The 13,321-nt window shown below is 39.8% G+C and overlaps 1 protein-coding gene across 1 annotated transcript; it reads left to right on the plus strand.

Annotated features, from left to right (window-relative positions):
- The first annotated feature begins 7,613 nt into the window (after positions 1-7,613).
- TSLP (thymic stromal lymphopoietin) lies at positions 7,614-12,160 on the plus strand. The gene is made up of 4 exons (XM_090279018.1): positions 7,614-7,668; positions 8,626-8,667; positions 9,377-9,511; positions 11,503-12,160. The coding sequence occupies exons 1-4, from the start codon at positions 7,660-7,662 to the stop codon at positions 11,614-11,616; spliced, it is 300 nt and encodes a 99-aa protein (XP_090135144.1). The 5' UTR covers positions 7,614-7,659; the 3' UTR covers positions 11,617-12,160.
- The last annotated feature ends 1,161 nt before the right edge of the window (positions 12,161-13,321 follow it).

Genomic DNA, 13,321 nt, shown 5'->3' on the forward strand with positions numbered 1-13,321 from the left:
AAATTGTTCTGGGTCAAAGTCAGGACCACATGCCCTCATCTCCGGATTCCCATACTTACTGACTACTAATTGACTCACTATATTTTAATTATTTCTAAATTAATAATTTTATTTACTAATAATTAAATAATAATTTCAACAATTAACTCTTATGTTTCTCTTTAAAATTCATCTATTTATAAAATAAAATATTATAGAACATTATCTGAATTTTTTATTTACTTCTGTGCAACTAATAGTTACTTAATAAATATTATACAATTAAATAACATTAAGATATAATGAGACAATGTGCTAGGCCCAAAAGAAAATACAGATATAAGCATCATAATATGAATTTAAATGCACAGGTGTGAAGTTATCAAGATTACTCAAAAATACTTTCCCCTAGAAGAAATCCCTTAAATAATTAAGTTACCAATTATAAAAGCTCCAATTTTACAAAATACAAGTGGGAAAGGTACATCAACTTATTGTATCAGAGAAATTTAGGGATTGGAAGGAAAATCAAGTATTCTCATTGAATTAAGTTACAATGAAGTTATAAATGGGCACATTCTTATAATATGAATAACACCCACACTACAATTCCATAAATTTCTTCTTTCAAAAAGGTGAGTAGACTATATTCTGAAATATGGAGTTATTGAAGTACTTTCCTGGTTTTGTGAAATAAAGTATGAAGTACTTATTGCATATCTTTGTTCTTAGATTCTAATTCTTTTCAAATGCATTTGCAACAACTATTCTCTAAAAGAAATTTGAGCCATTAAAACTGTTAGGAGTACATGAGAAAGAACTTGGGAATTTGGGAGTGTAATTAATCAATATTCCTATGTAGTTAATGCAAATTAGGAGTTTATATTACAAATTTTGTTGAACAAGGTGGATGTAAGAAAAGAAGGGGGAAAAGTCCCTTGATTGAGAGCCAGTATTCAGGAGAGATTACTGGTTAGGAGCCATAGGACCTTACACACTACCGATAATCTTTTTGATAAAAGGATTGTACAGGTATAGAGAGTCAACAGCCAATTCCATTATAAGACTAAACGTCATGATTACCTACCCAAAGGTCTGTAAACTTTCTCAGTGAGAGGCCAGATACCAAATATTTTAAGCTTTTCAAGTCATATTATTTTCATCTGAACTATTCAACTCTGTCTTTGCAGTGCAAAGAGAACCAGAGACAATGCTGAAAACAGATGGGTATGTGTATGTTCTAAAAAGTTTTAGTTATAAAAAACAGTAGATTGGGTTTGGCGTACAGGATATATTTTGCTGATCACCTGCTCTAGTCTCCCAATATCTTTTCTAAGTGACAGTCCCACCTGAGGACAGGTCAAATTCTTAGACCCTATGCTTTTGCCTTTCATTTATCTTCCTCAACTTTCCACAGTCTCCTCCTTCTTTTCTATAATTTTCTTTCCTCCAACCCTACCCTGAGTCTGGAATTCTCAGGCACCCTTCTCAGAAACCCTGATGGCTCTATAGGAAGGAAGAAAACCCTAATGAGGTACAATTGTAAAACGATTGTTAGGGGTTTATTACATTTGAGAGAGAAAATACTTTGTGTGATTGCTTCACTTAGATATCGTTATGAATAATAGTAGGATGTACCATAAGTAAGATACTTGGAGGACCTCAAGCATACCAAATGAGGAATAAGCTAATGGCTACAACCTGACTCACATAATGGTCACTTTTCTCACCATGTTTTTATACATAAACGATGGGTTTCAACTACAAAGCAAATTATACAATAGAGTCAAGTAGGTGTGTAGCTTTCTTGCAAATCCAGTCTAACAATATTACTAAGAAGGATGTCATTTGACAATGAAAGGAAAACTGCATAATTTCTTATAATATCTTTCACAGTTAATATGAGCAGGAAATTTTTTTCTAAAAATTAGAACTTAGTTATTTTTCAAGAGTCATTGTTTCCTTTGGAAAGTTATAGAAGTAGTCTGATACCACAAGGTAGAGGAAAGGAATATTAGCTGATAGCTTCAAGTGATGACACCTGGTGACAACTGTGGGTTGTTTTGAGGCCCAGAAGAAACAAATGACACACTCTAACTACTCTAACTGGGTAACTGTAGGAGAGTATAACAGAGGAATTACTTATAAAGAGTATAAGAAAATCAATAATCATCATGTAATTTATTGTTTAAATGGTATCAGTTTTGAGGGTAAAAGGAAGTTTTATTAATAAATTCTGTCAGGATAATAGGTATAAACTGGGTCTGGCCCAGGCAAGTTGTAACACTTAGAATAGAGTGTTACCCCCAGGCCAGGAAGAATAAGGATCTGTTATCATCCTTAGAACTAACGGGACAAAGAAAGGAAATGGTTATCAGAACCTAGAATGGCAGCAAGATCTAAAGGTTAATTAACAGGAGTTGGGGCCATCAAGAAAGAAAAGTATGCAATCAATGAGAAATGGGTGAATTAAAATCCCAACCAACCTCACTGTCCTCCTATATCCTGAATTTTTGCCAATATTGCCCATTGGCTGAACCCAACCAGAAAGGCAGGTTACTTTACAGAGGAATGAGTGAAAGCTCTAGGATTTCATGCATGTAGTTAGCCTTCTTTACTCCCTAATGCATAGGCTGATTATGCAGGTATCACCAGCCTGAGAACGCAATATCATCAAAGGTATATTTGTCATAGGAAACACCCTTACTTCATTTTCTGGTCTACAAATGTCCCCAAAAGATTTTAGAGGACATATGGAGTTTGGTGAAATCAATCAATGGTTCAAACTAACAGAAAGGCTGCTTGAGTACAAATGTACAATGCAAAATTAATGGACCAAATAGATATGTGCTGCAGTCACCACAAACCACACATTGACCACATCACATAATATACTATATCTTATTGTGTACAATGAAGGTAGAATATCAAGAGACAAAGAATGTACACCTCTGCAAAGTGTGGCCCTCCCTTTCTGGATAAGTATACAGAGCCAAGAGGTAAAGTGATTATATGACCAGCATTCTGGAGAATCTAGAGCAATCTCTTTACTTTCACCCCTCCTGGCAAAAAACAAAAACAAAAAACACCCATCTGTTAGGGAAAGTCCATTGTTACACTTTCTAAAATATTACCAGGAAAAGATTGGTGTCTTCCACTTTTCTTGCTCCATAGAAGGAAATTTCCATTTCATCAAGATTTCCCATTTAATCAACCTATCTGATACCCCTTCCATTTTAAAGTCCAATGACTCTATGATTTAATAAGTTTAAAGAAATATTTTTTCCTGACAACTTTTATCTGCTTATTCCAACACAAATTGAGTTTTCCATGAGGACTAAGCTACTTTAAATACTCATGACAGTTAAAAGAGGTGGGAGGAAGTAAATTTTAAAAGGGGAAGGAGGAAAAAGGAAATGAAAAACAAAAGGAATCATTACTTAAAAAAAAAAAGAAACTATCAAGGAAATAAGTGAATGACAGATCTATCTAGTTGGGGTAATAGAAAAGAAAGCTGTTTTGTGGGTCATTTTTGGGGCTTATTTCATGGGTGAGAGTATTGCCTAAGTTCTCTGAGTAATCACAAAGTGATACAAACGATCTCACTTTCATTCCTAACCTACCCTAAGATTTCCCAAACTACATATGTAGATACTGTTCACACCTTTAGCCTTTGAACAAATGAAAAAAAGAGGAAAAATGGGAAGTTCTTCAGCTCATCGGGAATTTTCAGAGAGGCCCTTCCCTGAATGATTGTTGTAGGCAAAGAATAATGAAAAGCTAGAAAAAGAAATCTTCAGAGAGGGAGATTCTTTTAATAGGAAATGATTTGATGCCTGACAAGTCTTAAAAGAAAATTAATATACTTCAATTTTTTGAGCAGTATCTTTAAGTATGTACTATTACATATGGCATACAAGGTCTGTTCAGAAAACATCCAGCCATTGCTAGTATAATGACAATGGTTTGTGTAACATCAATGTAACCTGGCAGCCAAGGAGAGTGGACTGCATTGTGCATGTGTGAACAATGATGACTTCACTGTACTAGTTAGTGGGGGTGGTAGATGCCATTGAGTGAGCATGTGTACTGTGTGGCTGTTGCATTCAAAATGACTGAGCCGGCAGAGCAATGAATCTGCATCAGATTTTGCATTAAGCTTGAACATTCCTCCACAGAAACTATTTCAATTATTCAGAAAGTCACAGTTATAGGCAGCTGGTGGTTGGCAGCTTCATCACAACAATGTACCTGCTTATGCACCACATCTCCTGCAGCATTTTTGGCAAAACATCAAATCACCCAGTGACTCAGCCCCCTTACAGCCCAGATTTGGCACCCTAGGACTTCTGTTTTTTCCCAAAACTAAAATCACCTTCAAAAGGGGTGAGACTTCAGACCATCAATGGGATTCAAGAAAATATGATGGGGCAGTTGATGACGATTGGGAGAACTCTGTGAGGTCTCAAGGTGCCTACTTTCAAGGGGACTGAGGCATCATTGTCCTATGTGCAATGGTACTTGTATCTTCTTCAATGAATGTCTATTTTCCACATTACACAGCTAGATACCTTCTGGACAGACATCATATAAGACTAAGCCATATGGTGGCTATGATGATGACCACAGTGCTAAGAGAGATTGGCTTCCCTAATGAACTTGTAGAATCTATCATATGCTCTCCTTTGTAATGATTGTTTGGAAAACCAGAACTCACTTTTGAGCTTATCTTAATTTCCATTTCTTAATAATGTTTTTTTATGGTATTCATTGTAACTGATCCTCACCTTCTTTATTCCTTGATCTTTATTTTACTTGACTTGACTGTTTTTTACCTTCTGACTCCAGTGAAATTACTGCAAGTCACTTCAAATGTTTTTGAAAAAAAGTAAATTGATATTGAACAAATCCTTTCATATAAGATGTTTTCTACTTCTAAAGAAACTTATAAATAAGGTTGAGAAATATTATTGAAATATTACTAATGAACTGAGGTCATAAGAGGGAAGCCAAAAAATATATAGCTTAAAGGAAAATAAGGTCACATCCAGGTAGGAGAACACTTTTGGAATAGATGGCCAGTGGAATGAGCATTAAACAACAGGACAAGCCAAAATCTGGGGGTGTGAAGGTAGAATGAACAAAGATAAGGACACATTTAGAGCATGTTACCTTCAGATACTATTTGGCAGAAGCCTAGGAGATTGGAGATAAGGCTGAAAAGACAGCATAGAGCCAAGTGGGACAGATGATTATAAATTTCAAGGCAACTGGGAGTCTACCAAGAGTTTTTGAGTAGAAAAGTGATATGACTTAAGAGGTCACATACTTACAGATAAGAAAATTGGGAGCCCCAGGGACAAGGTTTAGCTGTGTGTTTAACAGGCAAAGAGCCATCCTCTAGGGTGACTGAAGAGGAAACACCCTGTCTGCCTCATCGCTACAAAAGTTAACACATATGTAATGTTTTAAAAGAAGAAACAAAGGAGGCAGCTCCGTTACACCTTATTAGAATGCAAGTAGAACCTCAGCCAGGCTACTTTCTGCTGTTTCTTGCCCCCATCAGCATATCCCAACCCAGTGAAAAGATTTGCGTCTCTTGCTTCTGTGTGCCCATCCAACGTCCAGCTGTCTACCAGGAACACCTCTGGTGTCAAACTGGATGAATCAGGTTTGGGCATCATCCCACAACACCCCGACAAATTGGTGATGGTGAAGAGGTTGCCATGGATGCTGCCATGACATTGAACCCTAGACTTGGAGGGTTCCAGAAAAGCCCATCTTCAGATCAGTGGCTTTCCCACATTCCTGTTAGCGCCACAACTTTTACCCTCAGGCCTTACTTAACCAGCGAGCCGGGTCCAGCTGTACTGGTACAGCTGTTGAGCGGCTTCTATGAATAAAAGTTCACTTCTGATTCGAGCCCTAACCCCACCCCCACCACAGAGTCAGTGTTTTCCCGCTTCTCTTGCCACGCCCTCCTGTTGTTCCCAGGTGCCCTGTGGCCTGTGACATTTGCCAGGACTCACTTGGGACGCCCTGCCTCGGCGGCTCCGGTGATGACTACAAGGAACTTCCCAAGACCAGGGCTCTGCAGGCTCTGACATGCAGGGGGGAGGGGGGAGGGGGGAAGGAAAAGGGAGAGCGCAGGGCGACTCGCATCAAGCTCCTCTCCTAGCAGCTTGGTAGATGTCGGCTTTGCGTCCCTTCAACCCTCTGTTGACGTTGCCAGAGCGCAGAGGCTTCTAGGCATCCTTTCTGGCGCTCTCCCTGACTCACTTCGCTGAACTCAAACTCCCCTTTCTAGATGAACATGGTTTGTCAGTTCATATTGGAAATTTCCATCTCGTTGTTTCTCCTGTCTTTAAAATTGGTGCAGATGCTCGGGAACTAATGAGGACCCGGGGCAACCAAAGTCATTAAGGCTGGGCAGCGTGGCTCAAGGCGCTTGAATCGTGCGCGCCTTCTGGATCCATGTGCGCTGGACAGCACCTTCCCAGGGCTCGCACCGCTGCTCACCGCGCCGCGCTGTCTGGCTCCGCTCCCGGAGTCTAGAATCCTTGCTTTTACGTTGAGCCTAAAGAGTGAGACTGTGAAGGTGGCTGGACGCTGGAGTTAGTGGCTTTAAAAGTTCTTGACACCTGCAGAAAGTGCTAGAGGAGACCTTAGCCCCTGAGACGTTCTTTTCCTGAAACTGATAAAGGGTGCTTTGAAAAGTAATTTATTTGAGGACGAGTCCCGTCAGATCTTTTCCATTCATTTCAACTTCTTATCGTTCCTGCCCCTAAGATTCTGATCACTGGTGTACATTTAATGTCTTCACGTGGAAACTCGGTCCAAGCCTCAGGCTGTACCCACACTCACAAGCACCCCGTTAAATAAGACGTGAGTTTTCTAGGTAGCCGCAGAGGAGAGAAAGCGCGAGTTGAAAGTGGACAAAGGAAACTCTCAGGATATACAACATGCACAAGCAGTGCTGCCTACTTCTTAGAGTGGCTGCCCTTTGGGGCTGTTTTATTTCCAGGAAAAGGGGGCTTGTAGGAAATGGCCCTGTAGGAGAAAGATGTGGGTATCTCTTTCTTAAAGCACATGCAGGCACATATCAAGAATTTAAGTAAAGATTAAAAAAGGAAGGTGAGGGAAATTCCTAGTGACTTTACTAATGTTAAAATTCCATAAATTTGGCTAGTCCAATTTTTTTTTCTCTCTCATGTCATCAACTCAGAACTCTACAAAGGAAGCAAATGACATCAAGGAAAATCATTGGCCTAGGAGAAAAGAGCCCGTAGGCGTTTAGGTGTTATATATGTGGAGTCAGAAAGCTCTGGAGCATCAGGGAGACTCCAACTTAAGGCAACAGCATGGGTGAATGTGGGCTTCTGTGAACTGGGAATAAGAGACAAAGAGTAGAGCCTGGACACATGGCCCTAAGACTGGCCTTGCAGATCTAGAGGCAATTAATTCAGTGTGGGTGGAAACAGTTTAGTGTGAAACTGGGATGGAACTTGGTTTCCAAACACACTGCCTGATGCCTTATTATTTGTTCTGTCAGTTTTTCTCAGGAAGATCTTCATCTTGCAACTGGTAGGGCTGGTGCTAACCTACAATTTCACTGACTGTGACTTTGAGAAGATTAGAAAGGATTACAACAAAGTCATTTTTAATGACCTGAAGTCATACATGAATGGGGTAAGTGAAGAAACATTTTTTAAAATGCATTTTCATCAGAAGAGTAGACACACACGCACACACACACACACACACCACAATTTTATTATTTTTTTAAGATAAGTAATTGGGGGAAAATATCACGGCCCAGCATATTGGCAAATTTTTTTACAAGTGATATTGAAATATATCAGCTTCTAAAATGGCTACCTAGAAATTGGTACATATTAAGTGTGCAGATGCTGATGAGGAGCAGATAGTAATAGGTAACATATGATCCATCAGGGGTGTCTATACTTGGGTGTCTATACTTCTGAACTCAGCTAAAGTGCTGCTCCAACAGTGCGGGAGGGGGGCGGGAGCAGGGGCCGGTGATGGGGGGACAGGCTTGAGAAAGAGATGGCTTGTGGGGGGGGGGGGCGGGGAGAGGAGCAAAAGAGGGAATTCTTATGAGTTGAGCCCTAACCAGTGAGGATAACCCTTCAGATCTATCTAGTGTTCTAGATGCCTTGGGATGCCTTTAGGGATAAAGTGCGCTTCAGCTTGTTTAATACACGGTAGAAATAATTTACCTAATCACTCTAATTTCTGGATAGAGCATGCATGTGTGAAATGCATGACCGGCTGGCTACAAGACAGATGTGGGCATCCGAAAATGGCTACTGTTCACATGTGCAGCCCTACTTTGGTAGGGAGGGGGAGTCTCCCTCCAGGACCAGGATCCTTTGATATCCAGTTTCAAACACTAGCGGACGCTATCTGAAGACTAAATGTTTTACTACCTTGTCAATGCCAAGACCAGATGCGTAAGAAACAAGTGCCTAAATGGAAACTGCTTTCAGAGCATCTTTAAAACGTGCGAGCAACAGTGGTGGTGGTGATGGTGGGGGTTCTTCTGTGAACTTGTCTTTACCCTTCTCGGAGTTTTTTGTTTTTTGGTTTTTTGTTTTCCTTTCTTTCTTTCTTTCTTTCTTCCAGGACAAACGTTCCCACCGCATTGCCGAAAGCTGTGAAAATCGGGTGAGTAGCTGGGCAGTGCTCCTTGACTTTCTCCAGAGAAACGACAGGCATTCCAGGGAAGGGCGACCCTGCCATGAATAAAACCCCAGGCGTGGGTAAGCTCCCAGGCGACGCTGACCGAGTAGGGACGACTGGACTAGCGGAACCTCTGGGCCGGTGCCCAGCTTGGGACACGACTTCTGTTCCGATTTAAGGCGAGGAAGTCTCTCTCGAAACCAAGCGGGATTCCGGAAGAGGCTCCGCGCCCTCGCCCCCGCCCCCGCCCCCGCCCCCGCCCCACCCCACCACGGGAGGAAAGGCAAATAGGGAACTGGGGTCAAGGCACGACTTCAGGGGAACACCCCTCACACCCCAGGGTGCGGTGCCTCCGCGCAGCGCCGCCTGCTGGCAGTGCCCGGGGCCCCCGCGTCTTGGGCGGAGCGAGCGCCGGCGCGGGTCCTTTCTCCTGTAGCGCAGTCTGCTACTCTCATGAAGATCCTCCTTCTTCCCTTTGCGTGGAGTCTTTATCCCTCTCTTCAACGGGACCACCTCCTTCCTCTTACTCGAATCCCATTTGTTGTGTCCCCCGCTTGCCACCCTCCAAGTCCCCACTGCTCCTTTCACTCATTTTCTAATCAACTCCTTTTTTTTCTTTTCTTTCTTTCTTTTTTTAATGCACCCCACTCTGGTGTTTTGTCCTTGTCTCGTAAACTTTGCCGCTGTTGAGCAGCCAGACTGCCTCACTAAAATCGAGCACCTTACCTTCTGTCCCACCCACGGCTGCACGTCACTAGCCAAGGAAATCTTCGCAATGAGAACTAATGCTTCGCTCACTCACCACTGCCCGGGCTACTCTGGAACGCAGGTAAGCCCATGAAAAGCACTCTCGCTTTTTAATATCTTGGTGCTAACTTTGAATTAAAGGGGGCTGGGGGGCTTTTCTTACAGTGCAGAAGTCATTGTGATTTTTATTCAATTTCTATCTTTTGGAGAGCAAATCGGCTGGGGCCGTAAATTGTCAAGTAGTTCTACGTTGATACCACGACCCAAACCCACCTATTTCTAGGGTTGTGATACTTTGGGCAGAATTACTGTTCTAAACCTTAGGCTAGTGTTTCAAGGTGTGATCAGTGAGATCAGTGAGCCTCCTGCATCAGAATGTCACCTGGATGCCTGAGCGTGGAAGGTTGTTGACCAAAATGTCAATTCTCAGGGATCCAACCTAGAGTTTCAAAATCACAGTACTTGTGTATGAGCTTCTTATGAAATTCTTAGCCATTCTGAAATTTGAGAAGCATTACTTAGGCTTATCACTTACTAATTATTTGTTCTTTCTTAAAATAATAAATTACCCTATGTTTGCTTAATTGCTTGTATGGGAAGTATTGCTGTCTCTTTGCATAATGTCTTTTGCATATGCAGCCATGTGCATTTGAGTGAATGTGTAACCTTAAATATGGAAACAGTAGTGCAGAGTTAGGAACAGAAAGTCTGGGGACAGTCTCGCCTGACTTTGAATCCTAGCCCTATAGCTTCTGTGAAAATGTAGATAAATTACTTAGCCTCTGTTTGCTCAGTTTCTTCTGCAAAATAAGGATCATATTAGCAAGCCCCACATAGAGTGTTTATAAGGATTAAATGAGTCAATATTTATAAAAGCACTTGGAACGGTGCCTGGCATGTGCCTAGTACTCAATAAGTATTTATTTCAGCATGCAAGTAAAACAGGGAATTTATCTTCCTGGTGACAAGTTATAAAAAGACAAAGAGAAACAAGTACAGATATGTACTATTGCTGTCTATTAACCAATGAACTTTATCAGTCTGCACACTGAGTGTGTCTGTGTGGCCAAGGCAGTCACTTCTTTAGGAATTGAAGATTGAAGCCAGAGAGTGGTTCTGGCTACATGAGAAAAATGTGTTTGGTTATATGTCTTCTATCAAGGAGATGCTAGTAGATCTACAGATGGCCACAGCAAAGTTTATCCATACGAGAAGAGCATAGAGAACAGGCTAGATCAGGTTCTGGACAATAAGAAAGGGAGAGTCTGTAGTAATTTATTTCAGCCCTTTCTCAAGGCCAAAGGAAAAACCAAAGACTAATAATATTGAATTATGACCTAGCAAATTTTAGGTTGTAAGATTTTTGCTTAGTAACCTGATGAACTTTAATGACCTGAATACTGTGTGTCTAGGAGGTCCAGTCTATCACTACTCAGGAGTAATTTAGGTGGAGGAAAACACCAAAATATTACAATAAGCTTTTCTATTTAAGTTTAGGCTCCTCTTCAAAAAAGCCTTCAGGTGTCTGTGGCACATCTCAATGGTGGAAGGGACAGAAGGCAGGAGCACTTTGGGCTCATATGAGTTTACTGAATTATGTCTGTAAAAAAGCATTAGATATATCCTCTTTTTGAGGAACTTATAATCTTGTCAGAAAGGTCATGAAATTATCAGTTTATTCATTTATTTATTCATTTAATAAATATTCAGTGTTTCCCAGCATAAATCATACTACTCAGCACTATGGGAAATACCCATGATGCAATAATAAAAATAACATTTAAGTGAGAGCCAAGTTAAATGAAACACACCATGAAACATTAGAAGAGTTTCCAAAAGAAAGGTCTGAGCAATTAGCGGAAGACTTGTAAAGTATGAGGTACTTGGCCTTGAAGCATGAATGGGTGGGTGGAAAAATGGAAGGGCATTCCTCTGGAGAAAGCACACAGGAACAGACAGTAACCAGGTGTTTGGGGGGTACATTGAGAGATGGATTTGCATAGAGAAGATGAAATAAACAGTTGTTAAAGATAGTGACAATTAATTTTGATTGTTGATTTTCCTATTCCACAGATAAATAATACCCAGGCAATGAAGAAAAGAAAGAAAAGAGAAGACAAAATAAATGAATGCCAGAAAATTGTTTCAAAGTTAATGGGATTGTGGGGTCGTTTCACTCGGTTTTAACAGAAACAAAATAAACCTTCACTGAAGTCATATTTCACAGCAACAAAATTAATGATCATTATTAGGTAGATGGGATGTTCATTCTGTGACATTTTTAATTACAGAAAGGTTTCTTAACTTATGTTTATAAGCTTTTATTGTTTAATAATGGTTTATAATGCAGACAAAGTACCATCCCTCAAATGTTCAGGGACAATTCTGTGGAATTGATTTCTGGGCAACTGGTTTTGTGACAGTACATTTCAGCTGGAACTACATAGATCTTACTCAAGGGAAGCATCTAAAAGTGTAGTAGAAGGAGAAATTTTTCCCTTGGAAAAGGAAAAATGTTGAACTCAATAACCTATAAACCTCTGTTTAAAAGGCAGGTATCTCTTTCATATGTACTAATACTTCTTGTGTTCTCATACTAAAAATTTACAAAAGAAGCAAATAAAGCAAAAGGGTATGCACAAAAAGTTGCACATATAATGGAGTAATATGAAAGAATTTCAAATTAATATTGTCAAAGTATTTTAAGTTAAGTTTTTTAAATTATGTAACAGAGAAGAGTGGTATATCCAAGCAGATCTTAAAGAAGTGCCTTTGTTAAAACTAAAATAATATATATATTTTAAACTTATATACTGTATTTTTAATTTATTTTGTAAGCACTTTTTAAATGTACATATTGCATTATTATTGACAGTATATTTCTTAATAAAATAATTCTCAAATTTAATTCTGATGAATATTCTTTTAATGTAGTTAATAGATGAGTTTCACCTACACACTTTTCTGAAGGGGTTCATTTTTATTCAGCTCTTTACTTTCCCTGATCCTGGGAGTCCATTGACCACTCCCTTCTTGCACTGTGCCTGCTACAGATAGAATATATGGGGATAAGAGGCTTCGAGACACTTTCAAAAAATTCTTTTTTAAAATCATGCTTGTAATCCTTCCTTCTTTTTCAGCAGACTTCCCTGCATTTGGAAGAGGCAATGGTGGCAAAGATAAACAAGAGATGTTAAATTCAATCTTTCATTATATGCCTGATACGAGCTAGAGCCAAAGGCACCCTCTTACTCATCCTCCACTCAGAATGCTCTAAACAACAGTGGAAGGGGCTAGCCTGGCTGTAACACTGAGGCCAACATAGAGTAGACAGGAATATAGTGATTTATCCTGTGAGTGGAAACTTTCCCATGACTACTGCCCTGAGGGATAGTGCTGAGCAATAACAGAAGAGGGGGAGTTTAATATCCCTAAATCCATCTTGCCTTCAAACATGTAAGAAGAAGTTTACATAATGTGCCCAATAAACATTTACAGAGCACCTGATGTGTGGCAAGCCTTCAGCCAAGTACTAGGGATACAAAAGGAAATAAGACAAACCTCTTACCCAGAGAACCTCAGACTATAGTTGAAGGCAGGTTTTTCTTTTTTTTCCCCTGATAGTAAGCAGGACATACCTGTTATCCAAAAAAAAAAAAAAAAAAGAAAGAAAGAAAGAAAACCCTTTCTTTAAAGACTAGGGCTTTAAATGACATCACAAGAGAAACTCCTTTTGCCAGTATTCATTAATTTTTTAGTAAAAAGTGGGGAAAGGGGAGACACTTTAAACTTATTAACTCCAACTTAGTAAGGATTCACTGACTAGATTTCACTAAACTCTAAAAAGAAATACCCTCTCAATTTCAAATTTTTCTCACAGTTTTTGGTCTAA

Source organism: Furipterus horrens, unplaced genomic scaffold (assembly GCF_987537825.1).
Source record: "Furipterus horrens unplaced genomic scaffold, mFurHor1.1.pri manual_scaffold_5, whole genome shotgun sequence".
Lineage (NCBI taxonomy): Eukaryota > Metazoa > Chordata > Mammalia > Chiroptera > Furipteridae > Furipterus > Furipterus horrens.